Source organism: Lasioglossum baleicum, chromosome 17 (assembly GCF_051020765.1).
Source record: "Lasioglossum baleicum chromosome 17, iyLasBale1, whole genome shotgun sequence".
Taxonomy (NCBI): domain Eukaryota; kingdom Metazoa; phylum Arthropoda; class Insecta; order Hymenoptera; family Halictidae; genus Lasioglossum; species Lasioglossum baleicum.
Window position 1 is genome coordinate 4258705 of NC_134945.1, and position 20181 is coordinate 4278885.

The 20181-nt window shown below is 42.8% G+C and overlaps 1 protein-coding gene and 1 long non-coding RNA gene across 2 annotated transcripts; both read left to right on the top strand.

Moving 5' to 3' along the window:
* Positions 1-794: 794 nt before the first annotated feature.
* On the top strand, positions 795-1367 carry LOC143217526 (uncharacterized). The gene has a single exon (XM_076441909.1). It carries the CDS (start codon positions 795-797, stop codon positions 1365-1367), a length of 573 nt encoding a protein of 190 aa, XP_076298024.1.
* A 15743-nt stretch (positions 1368-17110) lies between these two features.
* LOC143217492 (uncharacterized) lies at positions 17111-17995 on the top strand. Its single transcript, XR_013010828.1, has 3 exons — positions 17111-17189; positions 17559-17680; positions 17876-17995. It is a non-coding gene; the product is annotated as an uncharacterized LOC143217492 (long non-coding RNA).
* Positions 17996-20181: the final 2186 nt, after the last annotated feature.

Genomic DNA, 20181 nt, shown 5'->3' on the forward strand with positions numbered 1-20181 from the left:
CTGGGATGCCCGAAAATCAAATATCTTGGACATGTATTGACAGCAGAAGGCATCCATCCCGATCCTGAGAAGGTCAAGGCGATCCAAGGCATGGCTACACCGGCGAATCTGAAACAGCTGATATCCTTCCTACAAACTTGTTCATGGTATAGACGTTTTGTACCAAATTTCGCTACAGTTGCCCAACCTCTGACCCAGCTAACAAAGAAAAAGGCAACCTGGGAATGGAAGACGAGTCAACAGCAAGCATTCGAGCACCTGAAAGGAGCCCTTATGAGTCCTCCGATTCTGCAATACGCCGACGAGAAACAGTCCTTCACCATACGTACCGACGCCAGTGCCTATGCCATAGGAGCAGTTCTGTTACATGGCGAGAAGGAATCGGAACATCCCATTGAATATGCCAGCAGATTACTGACGGCGGCGGAACGCAACTACTCAACCACCGAGAGAGAGGCATTAGCAGTTGTTTGGGCTGTTGACAAGTTCCGAGGAAACTGTTTCCACTGCAGCAGGCAACGGCGGAAGCCTGTGCAGAGATCCTCATCAACGAAGTTATGCTTCGTTTTGGTATGCCACGGCGAATCATCAGCGACAATGGTACTCAATTCATCAGCGGGGTCATGCAGCAGGTAGCCCACTGTTTTGGGCTGCAACAGGCGTTCACCCCTGTCTATCATCCCGAGGCCAATCCGGTGGAACGGAAGAATCGCGATCTGAAGGCGCAGCTTGGAATCTACGTCGGTAGAGACCACTCTACATGGGACGAAAGGCTGCCAACCATACGATTTGCGATGAATTCGGCCCGGTGCGTGACAACCGGGTACTCAGCAGCCTTCCTTACGTTCGGGAGAGAGCTGAGAACGCCCGATGACGCCAATCGGGACTTGAGAACCATCATCCAAGCAGAAAATTTCCTGCCGGAAATTACTCCAAAACTGTTGACACTGGCGGACACGATGCAGATAGCCCAGCAGAACCAGGAACGTCAGCAGGAGCAGAGGAAGGAGTATGCCGATCAACGACGCCGGCCCAATCCTGGTTACGAGAGAGGAGACCTGGTGTGGGTAACCACTCACACCCTCAGCCGACGAGAGAGGAACTACACAGCGAAGTTCGCACCAAAGAGGGACGGACCATACGTGGTGAAGCGCCGCATAGGGTCCAACAGCTACGAGATCGAGACCCGTGAGGACCAGCCTGTGTGCGTAGGGGTGTACCACACCTCGGCGCTAAGGCCCTACAACGGAGCACGGGCGAACCCACCACCAGATCCAGTAACAACCATCCGTAAACGAGGGCGACCTCGTAGGCAGCACGAGGGTCAACCAACACAGCGTCCAACGAAGCAAGCTCGGCGCAAATGAAGGAAGTCCTGGACTACTCGTCGAGGACGCCGTCGTGTCCAGAGGGGGAGACTGTAACGCGACGAGGAACGAGACAACCCCAGGGGTGCCAATCCGCCTCGGCACTACCCTGAGATTAAGAAAAGAATCGCGCCGCGACCGAATGTTCTAGAAGGCCGCATGTTCGAGAAACTTCTAAAATCCCTAACAACGCCCAAACAAGGGTTAGCAACGACTAGTATAAATACCGGTAGACGATCGCGGAGAAATCACTTTTGCTGCGCCTGTGGGAGAGGACGAGGTAAGACCACGGCCGCCCATAGGTTAGGGAGAGTACGAAGCAATGCTATCGGACGCCCGGCAGCTCAGGAGAGGACAGGGGTTGCACCTGGACGCCTCTCTGGATAAATGGGAGAGGACGGCCATGAAGGCCGGCCGCCCGCCGAGAGGAAAGAACAGGGCAGCTTCCTGGCCGCCTGAAAGTAGGTTCACCAGGTTACTCTGTACGTCTTGGAGAGGACGGCCATGAAGGCCGGCCGCCGAGCTTATAGAGGACACCTGGTGAATCCGAGTCGTCGTCGTTTTCCCAATAGGAGAGTACGGTTGAAATAAACCGGACGCCTGTTTGGGAAAACCTTTTATTAGTAAATCATTTTAATCTTTCGTTGCTAACCTTCTTCAAAGGTTTATTGTAAATTTTACGAAAACTTTCGATGTATGAAACTAATTGGAAAATATATTCTTTGTTCAGAGAGAAATCCCAATTCCTATTCCTTGCGATACGAGAGAGAGAACCTGTTCCTACTAGTATGTTGGATCCTACAACGTGAAGATCTATTAAAAAATCGATTTTCGATTTTCGGGGTCATTACAATAACTTCCCTATAAAATCGGGAAGTTAATTATATAGAGCCTATAGATAATACAGAATAAAATATAAACACGAAATATAATACGTATAATGTTTATATTTATATTTCGTTTTTAATTATTGCCATACTTTACCATATTGTAATCTTCTAGGTGTATTGTATAACTTCCGTAAAGACATTTTAATGATATTATCGATACATATCTAAGTTCATTCGGAGAAAATTCGTTAAAAAGCTAGAAATATTGTCTTTTAAGTTTTTCACATGAAACGTGCATTATTCAAGCTTTAATACAAATAAAGAGCAGGCACGCGTTTGGCGAATATACCTAATATAGTTATAAAAAAACCAAGTATATTAAAAATCACGTTATAAGTAAAGAAAGAAAACCATTATTACCATTATCTATGTCATAAGAACGCAGAGTATTTGAATCTCGGATAACGCAATAACTCGTCCGCCCGAACTTGTTCGATTCTTTTCGTACCCGCCCGACGAATTCGAAGTCGAATCGAAGGGCCGCCGCCGGACTTTCTGCGACCCGACCCGACTCGAACCCGAACATCGAGCGGCCCGCACATCCCTAAATTATTTATAATTATAAATATATTATATTAAATGACCTATATTATAATAACCTATATTAGGTAATTATTATCACACTTTAAATAAATAAATATGGCTCAAATTATGCCGTATTTAGGCTCATTTTAATTAGAAGGATCTCACAAATACGTTGGTAATTCCGTAAAAAAGATTGAAAAATAAAAAACTTTCCTATGTGCATTGATGTAATCGGTACGCAGCCTTTTGAACTGTGTCGGCTGCCTCGTACCTCAGTCCCTCTTTGTCGTTTACGAGCTGTGGTAACAAAAGTTCTGGTATGTTGTTAGTCTAAAAATATGATCAATGCTATTTTTCAATTTCTCTAAAAAACCTGCATTTGTCGACTTTTTGCGTGTTTTTCACTTTGTGTGTAATTAACATTTTGAACCAAAAAATCGGGAAAAAATCTCAAATATCAATTTCAATTAAATGCAATTATATGATTAAATTAATGCAAGTAAATGGGGAAAATTGATCGAAAATTGAATGGCACAACGGCTGTTTAAATAATTCGAAGCACTACCTCGTCCGGCTAGGCCCTTCATTCCAAATTCCAATATTCCAATATTCCAATATCATTTTAAATATTTCAAGTACTATTTAAAACTATTAATGAGTTTTAACAACAAAATATTTTTAATAGAAAACTAAATTTTGACATATAAGATAAGATTATAGCAAGCTTGCTATAAATGTCGAAAACTCGAGTCTGGCCAGATATGAGACATTCAATTTTCAGGAAACACTATTCTATGATGACGAACGGAGAAAAGGGAAGTGAAGCTCGGGGGCTTCGGTCGCCGTGGAGTGGAGTGAAACATTGTAACATGATACGGGTCGGGTCGGGTATATCGGTGTGAGACTACTAATCAAACAACAAAGCTTAATTATTTATCATTATTTTTTTATAGGATTTTCCTTAACATATTTGGTGAATTTTGTTTCTTTTTATGAAAATGATACCAAAATTATATAATTCCGATGATATTTGCTTATGCAATGAGCGACGCAAGTTTCGGACACAAAGAAGGACAGCGTCGGGAAAAAAAGAGACGCGGAGAGTCCTTATTCTTTTAAGATTTCGACTTCGACTTCGTCTGCTAGCTCTTCGTCTCGTCGCACAATGTACTCATAAATGAATCATGTTTCAGGAAGTGGTTCAGTTCAGAATGAAATAAAATAATGTTACACGTACTTTTTAAATAGCGTCATATATGGTGCAAGAAATATTCGTATAGAGTCAAATAGAATTATTTTTTTAGATATCTTCGTACGAAATACTGCCTCTAAATAACATTGTATGGATAGGAGCCGTCGAAAATTAGTTTAATTAGTTAATACTTTTATCTTGTTACTGCCTCTACTTTAATAATTGCAGTCAATAATGCTGTCGAGCATTACAAGTATGGGATAAATAAGAAAAAAAATTAATTTTCTGTTTCCTACTAAGGATCTTAATAAGAACGATTGAATTTTGTCATTACACAACATAACAAAATATTTTTTAAGAATCATTATTTTATATATAACGCAATAATGTTCAAATTACTTTTAAATTCCAATACATTTGTAGAATATTACGTAGTAATTACTTCCATTTTTCCTACATCTATAAACTATCGATTATATTGTAAACAATTATTACAATGGTGATAATAAGGAAAATAAGAATGCAATAAGAGAATTATACAGGGTGTCTCAAAATTAGGTCCGGAGCCGAAAATGGGAGGTTCCTGAGGTCATTTCAAGCGACATTTTCCTTTGAAAAAATGTCGTTTGTGGCTTCGTTAACGAGTTATTAACGAAAAACACGGACCAATCAGAGCGCGAGCTAGACGCGTGCAGCCCGGCGCGCCGGCAGCCGAGTGTCGGTGGCACGCCGCGATGTCGCAATGAAAAAAAGTTTCTCGATGATGTGAATCCTCGCCAATTTCGATATGCTTTGGATATCTTGTCAATACCATGATTCTGAACAACATTTCCCTTTACAGTTTCTGTCGATCGGCTTTAGTTTACGATATTATTGTAAAAATTTGTAATTGTAAATCGATCGATGTACTATTTTCTATCCGATTTCAATAAGCTTTGGATATGTTGTCAATACCATGATTCTGAACAACATTTCCCTTTACGGTTTTTGTCGGTCGGCTTTAGTTTACGATATTATTGTAAAAATTTGTAATTGTAAATCGATCGATGTATTGTACATACTATCTCCTCGCCGATTTCGATGAGCTTTATTTCAAAGGAAGAAGATATTTAAAACATCGAATTTATAACATATTTCAAAGTCATCGAAATCGGTGAGGACCCACATCATCGGCAACTTTACCCGAACGATAGAAGAAGCACAAACTTATTGAATTAAAAACTCACTTATTCAGCCGTAAATCCATTTGACTACCACATACAACCACCACACTTTCACATAATTGTTGAACTCGTAGCACACTTTTATAACTCGTATCGATATCGAACGAAATTACTTACTCCGACGCGGAAAGAGTTCGATGCTCTTCGCGATGCCGCGCGAAACTGTGCTCTACCAGCGTACAATGTATTCGATGAAGGCGTCGTTTAAAACAAATGAAATCGTTTCCAAGGAGATATTGATTTTTCGAGAACCATATGGCATTGATTTTTCTAGAATCATATGATTCTCGAAAACACCGATTCTTGACGAACGAACGATGCCATGGACGAGATATCTCGTGTATCCTTATGCACACACCGCTAGATCACGTATACGTACGCGAGGACTGCAAGGGTCCGGGATCAGACTTCTGATTTCTCAATAATGCAAAGACGGGGTTTTTTAGTAGTCAAAATCGCTAGACGAAAGATCAATCTAGGATGCGATCATTCTCAGAAGTCCTATTTTTACGATTACGAGCAATGGTTTTGCAATATTCGGCTGCATGTTGTCCGTCGAAGAGGCTAGAACGCCGCACAGTGGGACCTTTCGTCCAAATCGGAGACAAAATCAAAGAACTTTCGGTAGAAATGAGATATGTAGAGCGATGAAATATTTTTTAAATTAAAGCTGAAACTTTGCAGAATACGGGACAAATAGGGAGATTATGGTAAGAACGTTTTTTAACGTTGAGAAAATTCATTAAACATGTAGAATTTCAAGAAATCTATTTTGCAACATCCTGAGGTCGTAGAAAAATTTTGAGACCAGATTTGAAATCAGCGTGAAAAAATTGACGGGAAATGAAGTACAGCATCTCCAGAAAAAATTTTTTCCTCGCGTGGTATTGGAAAAACCACAATTTTCACGAAATTGTGCAAGTTTAACGAATTTTCTCAACGTTAAAAAACGTTCTTACCATAATCTCCCTATTTTTCCCGTGTTCTGCAAAGTTTCAGCTTTAATTTAAAAAATATTTCATCGCTCTACATATCTCATTTCTACCGAAAGTTCTTTGATTTTGTCTCCGATTTGGACGAAAGGTCCCACTGTGCGGCGTTCTAGCCTCTTCGACGGACAACATGCAGCCGAATATTGCAAAACCATTGCTCGTAATCGTAAAAATAGGACTTCTGAGAATGATCGCATCCTAGATTGATCTTTCGTCTAGCGATTTTGACTACTAAAAAACCCCGTCTTTGCATTATTGAGAAATCAGAAGTCTAATCCCGGACCCTTGCAGTCCTCGCGTACGTATACGTGATCTAGCGGTGTGTGCATAAGGATACACGAGATATCTCGTCCATGGCATCGTTCGTTCGTCAAGAATCGGTGTTTTCGAGAATCATATGATTCTAGAAAAATCAATGCCATATGGTTCTCGAAAAATCAATATCTCCTTGGAAACGATTTCATTTGTTTTAAACGACGCCTTCATCGAATACATTGTACGCTGGGAGAGCACAGTTTCGCGCGGCATCGCGAAGAGCATCGAACTCTTTCCGCGTCGGATTAAGTAATTTCGTTCGATATCGATACGAGTTATAAAAGTGTGCTACGAGTTCAACAATTATGTGAAAGTGTGGTGGTTGTATGTGGTAGTCAAATGGATTTACGGCTGAATAAGTGAGTTTTTAATTCAATAAGTTTGTGCTTCTTCTATCGTTCGGGTAAAGTTGCCGATGATGTGGGTCCTCACCGATTTCGATGACTTTGAAATATGTTATAAATTCGATGTTTTAAATATCTTTTTCCTTTGAAATAAAGCTCATCGAAATCGGCGAGGAGATAGTATGTACAATACATCGATCGATTTACAATTACAAATTTTTACAATAATATCGTAAACTAAAGCCGACCGACAAAAACCGTAAAGGGAAATGTTGTTCAGAATCATGGTATTGACAACATATCCAAAGCTTATTGAAATCGGATAGAAAATAGTACATCGTTCGATTTACAATTACAAATTTTTACAATAATATCGTAAACTAAAGCCGATCGACAGAAACTGTAAAGGGAAATGTTGTTCAGAATCATGGTATTGACAACATATCCAAAGCTTATCGAAATTGGCGAGGATTCACATCATCGAGAAACTTTTGTTCATTGCGACATCGCGGCGTGCCACCGACACTCGGCTGCCGGCGCGCCGGGCTGCACGCGTCTAGCTCGCGCTCTGATTGGTCCGTGTTTTTCGTTAATAACTCGTTAACGAAGCCGCGGACGACATTTTTTCAAAGGAATATGTCGCTTGAAATGACCTCAGGAACCTCCCATTTTCGGCTCCGGACCTAATTTTGAGACACCCTGTATATAGTATTATAAGGCAATTACAGAATAGGTAATGTCAGCATTCTACTATATCATTCTTCTTCAACTTGACGAATATCTCGTCGATTGTGGAACTTTTACCGCTGTGGTATATCAGATCACTGTAACTTTCCCGTTATCCCCGCGCCCACTCGCGCCCACTTACCGGTCCCGCGGAATAACACAGGGGCTGGCAGTCTTTAATAGTATCTCGTCGGTGCCCGCGCCCACTCGCGCCCACTTACTGGTCCCGCTGAATAACACACCCTGATAACCAAATTCTCGATTTCTGGCTGGGATTCTCCGCGCGTATTAGTAGCTATTTTTGCCGTCTAATAGCGGAGGGCAATAGCCGAAGGCAAATTGAAGGCAGCCGGCCGACGAAGCTGCATTTGTTTAAGAGGGCAGTACCGTCGCGTCAACTGATGTGATTGGCTAATGTCGTTTTACAGGGCCGTATCGTCGGTGAGGGTAGTTCGCACTAATGTGGCAGATGTCAGCACCGAAGAGAGGGTGTAGGTTTAAACGCCTCTCAAGGAATAAGGGCTCACCGCGCCTACTCGCGGAGGTTCAGAAGGATATGTCTTCGTAAGTTCGAAAGGCCAGGAACAAAGAACACTTCGATGCTTTTCCGACGTCTACGTCGTCGTGCCTCGGCGGTCCAGTAACGAGAGAGCTAACATGGCGGGTGGCTAGGCGCGCTCACCGCATCGTCTAAACCCCCACTCGACCGAAACAGGGGAGAGGGAATCCGCGATCCCCACATACTCCCCCCCGAGTGCAACGACACTTTATTCACAAGTTTCTATATACAATATTTACATCGTCGAAGTGCAAAATTTGCACGCGCTCTGCACCAGAGCTGGGCGAATATTCCGCCGTTCATCTGACTCCAATTTACTGTTTTAACTGCAACGCGTGTTACAAAATACCCACAAGGGCAGCGATTCATACAATACGCGAATGGCCATACTACCCACGCGTTGCTGGTGCAAAAGTGACCCTTTTTCTCGCGTAAGTCTGAATCGGAACGCGCTTCCGGCCAGAAGGGTCGGAAGGACCAGGGGCACCCGGTGGCACGTCCCCCAGATGATCGGGAACAAAAAATGCCGGTTTCACGAGATCCGTGGTGACAGTGCGCTGATCACCATTTACATCGATCTCATACAAATGATCCGTAATTCTTCTTACGATTTTGTGCGGACCGGTATACGGTCGCTCGAGCGATTTCTTCGCTGAATTGCGGAGAAAAACATGCGTACAATCTCGCAGTTCTTTGAACATGAACGCGCGCGCCCTACAATTATGTATCACAGGCACCGGGCGTCCTTTCCGCATAAACTTTTTGAACTCTTCTAAAAACACGTTCTTGTCGGGCATGATATTGTCGGGAAGGAAAAATTCTCCCGGTAGACGCAACGTCGTTCCTAACAACATTTCAGCAGGCGACGCCGCCATATCCGACCGCACGTGAGAACGCAATCCCTTCAACACGATGGGGAGGACACGAGTCCACTCCTCGCGGACGTGGCACATAATGGCCGCTTTGAGCACGCGGTGCCAACGCTCAATCATACCATTCGACTGCGGATGGTAGGCGGTTGTCCTCACCCGGTGACATCCAGTCAGCGACAGGAGTGCTGAGAACAGCCGGGACTCGAATTGAGCACCCTGATCGGTGGTCACGACTTTGGGGGCCCCGAAACGAGATATCCACGTTTCTAAGAACGCCCGAGCTACAGATATAGCTTCACAGTCTTTCATAGGTACAGCTTCCACCCAACGGGTAAAACGATCTACCATCGTTAAGAGGTAGGAAAAACCTTCCGAAGTTGGCAGGGGACCAACTATGTCCAAATGGACGTGATCGAATCTGCCGTCCGGAGGTACGAAATGTTCAGGACGGTGCTTATTGTGCCTAGACACCTTAGATTGTTGGCAGCTCAAACAGAGCTTGCACCAGCGAGCCACGTCCTTATGCATGTCCGGCCACACATAGCGTTGCCGGATAAGCCTATCAGAGGCTTTCGCTCCAGGATGAGCGAAATCATGAAACAGATTGAACACAGCCCTGCGTAGATTGCCAGGAATATATGGGCGGATCGCCTCCCCCGAAATCTCGCAATAAATCGGAATGTGTTCAGGACCCCAGAGCAGCTTCTTTAATTTGAGCGGGTGATCTGAAGAAGCGCAGATGAGTTTAAGTTGCTCATCAGCTGCTTGCCCCTCGGAGATGTCCTCGAGACTAGCCTCGAGTGGCATTTGAAGAGCATCTACCCTTGATAATGCATCGGCCACGACGTTATCCGAACCCGGAATATACAAAATGCTCGTCGTAAACTGGGCGATGTATGATAACTGTCTCGCTTGACGAGGTGAAGCCTTTTCAGGACGCTGTAGGAACGCGTACATGAGCGGTTTGTGGTCGGTAAGAACCGAAAACGGTCGACCTTCTACAGAGTCTCTGAAATGTTTGACTGCCTCAAAAACGGCGGTCAACTCTCTATCATAAGCGCTGTATCTCATTTGCGCTGGGGAAAACTTCCGCGAAAAATACGCCAGAGGCTCCCAATGTGACTTGGAACTCCTCTGCTCGAGAACAGCACCCATGGCGAAGTCGGAAGCATCAGTTACGACCCTAAGATCAGCACCCACACGCGGATGCACTAACAAAGTCGCTTTGGAGAGTGCTTCCTTGATTTTGGCAAATGCCTCGCGAGAACGACTTGTCCATATGATTTCCCTCGTGTCATTTTTTTTAGATTCATGAAGAAATTCGTTTAGGGGCGCTTGAAGATGCGCCGCACGAGGTATATTTCTACGGTAAAAATTTACCATGCCGAGGAATCGGCGAAGGTCAACGACCCGCTTAGGCTCTGGGAAATTGTTAATGGCTTCGACTTTGGAAGCTAGCGGTTTGATGCCGCTTGAATTGATGGTGTGCCCGAGGAATTCAATTTCGGACACCCCGAAAACGCACTTGCTCGGGTTCACACGCAAATAGTGCTCATTGAGCCGCTGAAAAACAACTCTGAGGTGTTCAGCGTGCTCTTCTTCCGAGCTTGAGGCCACCAGGATGTCGTCGATATATACGAAGACGAAATCTAAGTCACCTAATACCCTATTAAGGAATCTCTGGAACGACTGACTAGCGTTCTTCAGACCGAAGGTCATGAATAGAAACTCAAACAACCCAAAGGGCGTTGTCACAGCCGTTTTTCCCACATCCTCTGGGGCCATTGGGACCTGGTTATAGGCCTTGAAAAGATCGAGAGACGAAAATATCGTCTTCCCATGAAGATTGACAGAAAAATCGTATATGTGGGGGGTCGGATATTTATCCGGAACGGTCCTAGAATTTAAACCTCTATAGTCCCCACATATTCTCCATGTGCCATCCTTTTTTAAGACCATATGTATGGGGCTCGCCCATGGGCTAGAAGAAGGACGACAAATACCCGCCTCAACAAGCGCTTTGAATTCGTGCTTGGCGGTTTTTAATTTTTCAGGATTGAGGCGACGAGGCCTCTCGGACACTGGAGGACCAGTAGTTAGTATATGATGAAACACGTCTGCAGATTTCGTTGGCGCTATCGGAGACGCGCCAAACACATCGGGAAATTCCGCGATGATCTTCGCGAACCGCGAAGAGGGTAAAATCGAGCCTATACAACCGCTCGCTGCAAAATGCGGCGTGGTAGCCGCAAACACGTTGGTGTTTGAATCGATCAAACGATTCGACCTAAGGTCGACCAGCAGACCATAGTGTTTCAATAAATCCGCCCCAATGATTGGGCGAGGCACCGCGGCTATACAAAAGTTCCAATTTATGGTACGCCGCAAACCTAAATCTAATGTGCGAAACGATTCGCCAAACGTATCAATGGTGGTATCGTTGGCTGCGACAAGTTTGAACCCAGTCGGTTTACCCCGAATAGCTGGATTCGCCGGAACCAGCGATATGTCCGCACCAGTGTCAATTAGGAACGACGTTCCTGAAATACGATCACGAATGTGGAGACGGGAAGACCCGCGAGGACCTCCAGCGCCCGTCTCAGCCACGGAAGGATCAATTAGTTTCCCGACTTGAATGTTGCAAACTTGTCGCACCATTCCTTACACCACCTGGGATTATCAGGGAACTTTTTATGTGCAAAGCACAATCTAGGTCCACTCGCCATACCGCGAGACCTTGACCTATCTCTTGATGTAGAACGCGCTCGACTACTGGGGCCCGCCGAACGGTCGCGATTTCGCAGTACTCTATTAATGTCCGTTCGCATTTTGGCCATTTCGGCAGCCAACCCCTTGACCGCGCTCTCAAGAGAGTCTGTCGACGGCACACGACGTTCAACCGCGGCTATGCACTGGTCAGAAGGACCTGCCGACTCTGCAATTTTATCCGCGACGCTCGCTAACATGTCGAGGTCATCTAAACCTGTCGCCGCGAGGATGGCCCGATGGCCCGCCGGGAGGTGTTCTAAGAACACGCTACGTATGACCGCATCGTCGCATTTGCCGTCATTCAGATTTCGGAGACGGTTTAAAACAAGAGAGGGTTTACCGTCCGAAAGGACCTCTCCCTTTAATAGTTTTCGCAGGTTCGCCTCCGGAGACGGACCGAACGTAGATACGATCCGCTGCTTGATTCGATCGTAAATATCTGCCGGACGCGGGGTAATCAAAATTAAATCCCGCACCGCTGCGGCTACTTCATAATCGATGACCGCTAGAACCGCATCAGCATTAGTAAACTGAGAAGTTATATTTGCCGTGCGCAATGTCCCTTCGGCCTGTACAAACCACAGAACTGGATCGGCGCGATAAAATGGCGGAATTTTCGGAACCCGATAACTGTCCACGCGGGATGTTCCATCCGCGCTACTACCTGTACTGGTATTTGCGCTCGTCATCGCGTCGAATTAAATTTACCGAACAGAACAAATGCGCTAAAGGAATACTAAAATTGGCGATGCACACGCGTAATCGCTTGATCTAGAACGCATATAAATGGTGTGGTCGCGGACTTCGCAGCTGCGCGAGTACCAACCCAAAATGGCGGTATTACGTCATCGACATACTAGAGAAAAAAAAAAAAACTCGCAAACAGACTTGACCTTAACACGAACGTCGCTGCGCGGAACGAACACGAACGCACAGCTTACAAAATGGCGTCCTAAGACGGATTTTGACCGAGAAAACGCGCGCGCGCAAGCACGAGCCAACGGTCCGCCGACAAACGCACGTGTTTCACACCACAGGCACGCACGACACACGTGCTCGCACCACTTTTCACACCCGACACTTTGATGCGCCGTACGCAATGCAGGAAGGCACCGGTGACGATGTTTCTTCGTCGCCGCTCTCAGCACCGCTTCTCCGTCGCTGATCAGCGAAAGGCGCCGGTGTCGGTGGCTTCACGCATCCCACGATGCAAAATTTCCTCCAACGGAGACTTTGAGCCGGAACCACGAACCAGCTGCAGCAGGAACAATCCCACGGAGTGTTTTGCAAAGCAAGAACTGCTGAATGATGACGCACAGAAGTGCGACTGCTCTCATTACACACGAGGCTGGAATCCTCGTGGCCGATTAATGGCCGCCGTTCGACAATGTCGAAATTCGAACCACTATGCAACCCGATCACGTCGGGGTCACCAATGTAGGTTTAAACGCCTCTCAAGGAATAAGGGCTCACCGCGCCTACTCGCGGAGGTTCAGAAGGATATGTCTTCGTAAGTTCGAAAGGCCAGGAACAAAGAACACTTCGATGCTTTTCCGACGTCTACGTCGTCGTGCCTCGGCGGTCCAGTAACGAGAGAGCTAACATGGCGGGTGGCTAGGCGCGCTCACCGCGTCGTCTAAACCCCCACTCGACCGAAACAGGGGAGAGGGAATCCACGATCCCCACAAGTGGGGGAACAGAGCCCCTACAAATTTCTATTGTACCAAATACATATATATACACCACAGAACTCGTCCTTTTTACTGACAATTTGAAATTAATAATTTTAAATTCAGACTACTCAATATCAGAAGGGATAATAAATGAATGAAGTAGGAAATAATAAATATTATATTTTTTCATTTAATTTGATTATTTTTCTTTATTAGTCAACTATTAGTCAAATTTTTACAAACCTTGACTTGCGCGAACACAGAAGATGATTTGCAGGACAAATCTGATAAACAGGTTCTGGAAGATCAGCTTTTCTTCGTAACTCCTCCCGTGAATCGCTCGAGTACAGTGCTGCTCTCACCGCATTTCTTCTTGGTTGAAAATGGTTGAAAAGAGGATTGTCTTATTATACAGACCTGCACAGACCTGGGCGACGCTGGCTCGAAAAATACATGTTGCTGTTGCTGCTTCTCACCAAAGAGGACTGAAGAGGACTAATCCTGACTAATTCTCTTTGCTTCTCACCTTCTCTTGCTCAGTAACACTCAATTACACTCACAAGGAGAGCGCAAGGCCTTCGGGTCACCGATTTAGTTGAGACTTCGTATACTTATAGATTATGATCTCCCTTTCACGAATATATACCATTATAGGGGCAAACACTCAATAATTGTTGAGATATTTATAAACAAAGTTTTTTCATAACCAGTAGTAGAAATATGCTATTGTAGAGGAAGTTTATAACAAGTAATATTCTGGTGTAGTGGCAACGTACTAGACTTACTACCCGGTGGGCTAGGGTTCGATTCCCGCCCGGGAAAAATATTTTTTAACTTATTTATTTATATTACCTATTCGCTGTGTAACATTAACTTGTTCATAAGCGATCCTACATTTATTTCAAATCAAAGAACAAAAGTTTTAATAAATTATAAACAAATTAACCGAAATGAATAAAATAGTAAATTACCGTCTCGTGTCTGGAAAGAGAAGAAATAAAGTAAATATAGGAAGAGAAAATATGGTATACGATAAATTTAATAATATTGTACTTACAATTACATATTTTTAATTTCGCTATGATGCGAGAAGTTCGACAATTCAAAGAAGGCGCGCACGAAGATTCTGTAGACTGTAGAGGATTAATAGAAAGATCACGCAAGAAACCTATGTATCAAACATTTAAAAAATCATTGCCCAAACTTATGTGAACAAAATAATTGTTCATTAAATCTTTCTCTAACAATAATATACAAACAATTATGTGCACTAATTTTTCAATCTGTGCTGGAACATGCATGGTATGTAGCCGGATTTACAGCAGAAAGATAAATTTTTAAAAACGTCAATCAAATCTGTTTTCCCATAAATGTACAAAGAAGCAGGTGCCAATGCAATAATACTGCACTTATTCGATGTGCAAGCTGTTTCTGTGTATTATGTTTCGTATGCTTTTACGACATGCACCACTATTATAATTAAAAATATGTAATTGTAAGTACAATATTATTAAATTTATCGTATACTATATTTTCTCTTCCTATATTTACTTTATTTCTTCTCTTTCCAGACACGAGACGGTAATTTACTATTTCATTCATTTCTCGGTTAATTTGTTTATAATTTATTAAAACTTTTGTTCTTTGATTTGTAATAAATGTAGAATCGCTTATGAACAAGTCAATGTTACACAGCGAATAGATAATATAAATAAATAGGTAAAAAGATATTTTTACCAGGGCGGGAATTGAACCCTAGCCCACCGGGTAGTAAGTCTAGTACGTTGCGACTACACCAGAATATTACTTGTTATACACTTTCTCTACAATAGCATATTTCTACTACTGGTTATGAAAAAACTTTGTTTATAAATATCTCAACAATTATTGAGTGTTTGCCCCTATAATGGTATATATTCGTGAAAGGGAGATCATAATCTATAAGTATACGAAATCTCAACTAAATCGGTGACCTGAAGGCCTTGCGCTCTCCTTGTCAGTAAGACAGTTCCAGTCCCCACGTCATCCACTCCGACAAAGGAGTCGCAGGCTGCAACAGGCTGCAAATGGCTGCAACTTGCAGCAACATGTGTTTTTCGAGCCAGCGTCGCCCAGATCTGTTATTATATTCGCCAATCACATCATCACATCAGTACGACGCGACGGTACTGCCCTCTTAAACAAATTCAGCTTCGGCCGGCCGGCTGCCTTCAATTTGCCTTCGGCTATTGCCCTCCGCTATTAGACGGCAAAAATAGCTACTAATACGCGCGGAGAATCCCAGGCAAAAATCGAGTTAATCCCACCTTGAGCAACTCGAAGCGTAACGCAGCTCGGAACGGGCCAATTCTCAGCTCTAGGTAGGATCTACCCACGGCAGGCCTGGTTATCAGGGCAGGGGCTGGCAGTCTCGTCGGTGATACGGTTTCCGCGTTTCGTCATTCGATGGAAATCAAGATTATTTACCTCAGTTGTTTTAAATTTTTTATTGATTTAAATTTATTCTTGAGTCGTGTTATACCTTCTAGTGATAATTTGATCTTGTATTGTGACAATTAAATTTGAATTCGTGTTGTGCGATAGAAATCAAGTTCGTTTAATTTCCATTTAAATTAATTTTGATTTCATATTAAAATTGAATTGTATATTTATTATTAATTGTAATTTAGTTTCTGACTGTTTGTCAATTGTAATTAATGAATTTGCTCTTTCTGTTACAGATTCCGCGGGAAAGGAATCCATCGATCGAAAGACCAAATTCATAGCCCAGATCGATACTACTCGATGCTTTCGATAATCGAAAGCGCGACGTAGTGTCATGGCGCACTTACTTCAAGCAGGAGAGGACGTGAGCGTGAGTAGAAATTATATTTCCAATTATACTGCGACATTGAACATCTTTCTTAATACCATTAATGAATAATTAATAAATATTCAATTTGATTTATTTATTTCCTATTAATTCGGATTTATTTTTGTGTCGAGTAAAGGTTATTTATTTGCCGTTGAAATTAATTTTGATTGTCTATTCAAATTTAATTATTTATTTATTAATAATTCGGATGTACTCTTGTGTTACGACGATCATTTGTATCTGATTCGTGTCGTCCGCGTCTCATAGAAATCGAGTTAGTTTAATTCCCGTTTCGATTGTCTATTCAAATTGGATTGTCTATTTATTATTATTTTTGATTGTTTCTTTTGCTCTTTCTGTTACAGATTCCGTGGGAAAAAATTCCATCGATCGAAGGACCATATTCATTGCCCAGATCGATACTTCACGTTGCTTTCGATATAATCGAAAGTGTGACAGCTTCATGGCGTACTTGGTTGAAGTTGAAGTAGGAGAGGACGTGAGCGTAAGTACAAATTATATTTCCAATTATACTATGTTATCGAACATCTTTATGCATATCATTAATGAAAAATTAATAAATAATCAATTTGAATGATTAATTTTCTATTAATTCGCATTTACTCTTGTGTTGCGACGATCATTTGTATTTGAATTCGTGTCATGCGATAGATATCGATTTTATTTAATTTCCATTAAAATTAATTTTTATTTTATATTTAACTTGAATTATTTATTTATTACTAATTCTCATTTAGGTTCTGGCTGTTGGTCGACTGAAATTAATGAATGTGTTGTTTCTGTTACAGATTCCGAGGGAGAAGAATCCATGGATGGTAAATACTCGATGCTACTCGGTGCTTTCTTCAAGCAGGAGAGGACGTGAGCGTAAGTACAATTAATATTCAACTTTAATTATTTAATTCCTATTAGCCACCAACCGTAGTCCCGTTGAAAGTACCGGTTCTCATTAGATCACCGAAGTTAAACAACGTGGAACGTGAACGGCACTAGGATGGGTGACCGTCTGGTCAAAAACCGGAAAGTGACCCACCCGGGGTGTTTTTCACGTGTTGTTGGCAAAAGGTGGTTCGGTACCCACCATAAACAGTAGGTCCCGCTGAAAAGGCGATGGTGAGAGTGGAAAGAGGAAGAGGATTGCTAAATGAATTTTGAAATCCTGAGGGGACCAAATATCATATCCATACCGTATTTAATTCCTATTCAGATTAAATGGATTTATTCTTTCTGTTACAGAGCCCTAAGGGTAAAAAATATTTTGAACCTGTTGCCTAATGCTGCCTACCTTGACGACCAAAGACGACATCGATACTGAGATCGAGAGTAACGTGTCGTGTTGTCTTCAAGGGGGAGAGAATGTGAGTACCAAGCCATTTTTACAATTAATCTTTATTATAGAACATTTCCTTTCGAAATATTAATGAAAAATTGTACATCCTACACTTTCTATTTCAAAAATCATTTAAGTAGCATTTAAATTAAAATGTTTTTATATGCCAATGAAATTGTACGAATCAATTTGAATATGTTTTTGTTTTATTTTTTGATTTCAGGTCTCTAACGCAGCTTCTCACCCCTCCCAGCAAGTAGTAAGTGAATAAACAACTGTTGTAGCCATAACGTTAGGGAATAAACAGGATATGCTGGACAAACAAATTTATTTTGGTTAGGAATATGGGTACAGGATCCTGTACGAAGGTGAGGTATATAAAATTATTCAATTGCTCGAATTATAAATCGCAAACATGCAAACTCTCTCTCCCTCTCATCACACGTGTACTCTAGCTAGGTTCCGTGGTATTTTATGTCAACGACCAGGAGTTGACCCGTTCCCTCTCGTTCGACAGGCGTCCAGGTATTATCGCCGTACTCGCCATGTCGAACGAGCGACCAGGAACAGACTCCCGTCCTCTCCCGTTCTCCCGGCAGGCGTCCAGGTATTATTGCCGTACTCTCCTGCCGGGGTGCTACTGCTAACCAAGAGCGGCCGTGGTTCTTACCTCGTTCTCTCTCTCTCGGAATAGCAAATAGGCCGAGACCCTTCGTAAACCCTCTATTTGTATGAATTCATTACTATCCGCGAACGTGAAATCAACAACGGTCGTTAAGCGCGATTCGTCTTTTCGCGCGCTCCCCTTACGTCGCTACCTCAAGTCGGCCGTCTACAAACTATGCTTCTAGAAGCTTTTAGAAGCTTGTCGATCTGAATTTCTTCTAGAATTTTCTATAAATGCTACACTGTCTTTTTTATTATTCTACTTCTTTCGTAGATAATTTAGACGAGTACAGTGACTGTGAGAACGCCAGGCGTTCCCGCGGGTAAGTAATTTGTTTCCTAGCCAGGTAGGGTCTTTTTGTACGTCATGTTTTTGTTTTTATAAATCAACAATTTCATGGTTTGGAACACAATTATTGCAGTCACTTTTTATCATTGAGGTAGTCGTGTGTATTTTAAAATTATAGTGTCTCAAAATTAGGTCCGGAGCCGAAAATGGGAGGTTCCTGAGGTCATTCCAAGCGACATTTTCCTTTGAAAAAATGTCGTCCGCGGCTTCGTTAACGAGTTATTAACGAAAAACACGGACCAATCAGAGCGCGAGCTAGACGCGTGCAGCCCGGCGCGCCGGCAGCCGAGTGTCGGTGGCACGCCGCGATGTCGTAACGAACAAAAGTTTCTCGATGATGTGAATCCTCGCCAATTTCGATAAGCTTTGGATATGTTGTCAATACCATGATTCTGAACAACATTTCCCTTTACAGTTTCTGTCAATCGGCTTTAGTTTACGATATTATTGTAAAAATTTGTAATTGTAAATCGATCGATGTACATACTATCTCCTCGCCGATTTCGATGAGCTTTATTTCAAAGGAAAAAGATATTTAAAACATCGAATTTATAACATATTTCAAAGTCATCGAAATCGGTGAGAACCCACATCATCGGCAACTTTACCCGAACGATAGAAGAAGCACAAACTTATTGAATTAAAAACTCACTTATTCAGCCGTAAATCCATTTGACTACCACATACAACCACCACACTTTCACATAATTGTTGAACTCGTAGCACACTTTTATAACTCGTATCGATATCGAACGAAATTACTTAATCCGACGCGGAAAGAGTTCGATGCTCTTCGCGATGCCGCGCGAAACTGTGCTCTCCCAGCGTACAATGTATTCGATGAAGGCGTCGTTTAAAACAAATGAAATCGTTTCCAAGGAGATATTGATTTTTCGAGAACCATATGGCATTGATTTTTCTAGAATCATATGATTCTCGAAAACACCGATTCTTGACGAACGAACGATGCCATGGACGAGATATCTCGTGTATCCTTATGCACACACCGCTAGATCACGTATACGTACGCGAGGACTGCAAGGGGCCGGGATTAGACTTCTGATGTCTCAATAATGCAAAGACGGGGTTTTTTAGTAGTCAAAATCGCTAGACGAAAGATCAATCTAGGATGCGATCATTCTCAGAAGTCCTATTTTTACGATTACGAGCAATGGTTTTGCAATATTCGGCTGCATGTTGTCCGTCGAAGAGGCTAGAACGCCGCACAGTGGGACCTTTCGTCCAAATCGGAGACAAAATCAAAGAACTTTCGGTAGAAATGAGATATGTAGAGCGATGAAATATTTTTTAAATTAAAGCTGAAACTTTGCAGAATACGGGACAAATAGGGAGATTATGGTAAGAACGTTTTTTAACGTTGAGAAAATTCATTAAACATGTAGAATTTCAAGAAATCTATTTTGCAATATCCTGAGGTCGTAGAAAAATTTTGAGACCAGATTTGAAATCAGCGTGAAAAAATCTACGGGAAATGAAGTACAGCATGTTCAGAA

Bases quoted from the DNA above. Each gene is read 5' to 3' on its own strand.
- LOC143217526 (XM_076441909.1), top strand. From the start codon at position 795: ATGAATTCGGCCCGGTGCGTGACAACCGGGTACTCAGCAGCCTTCCTT.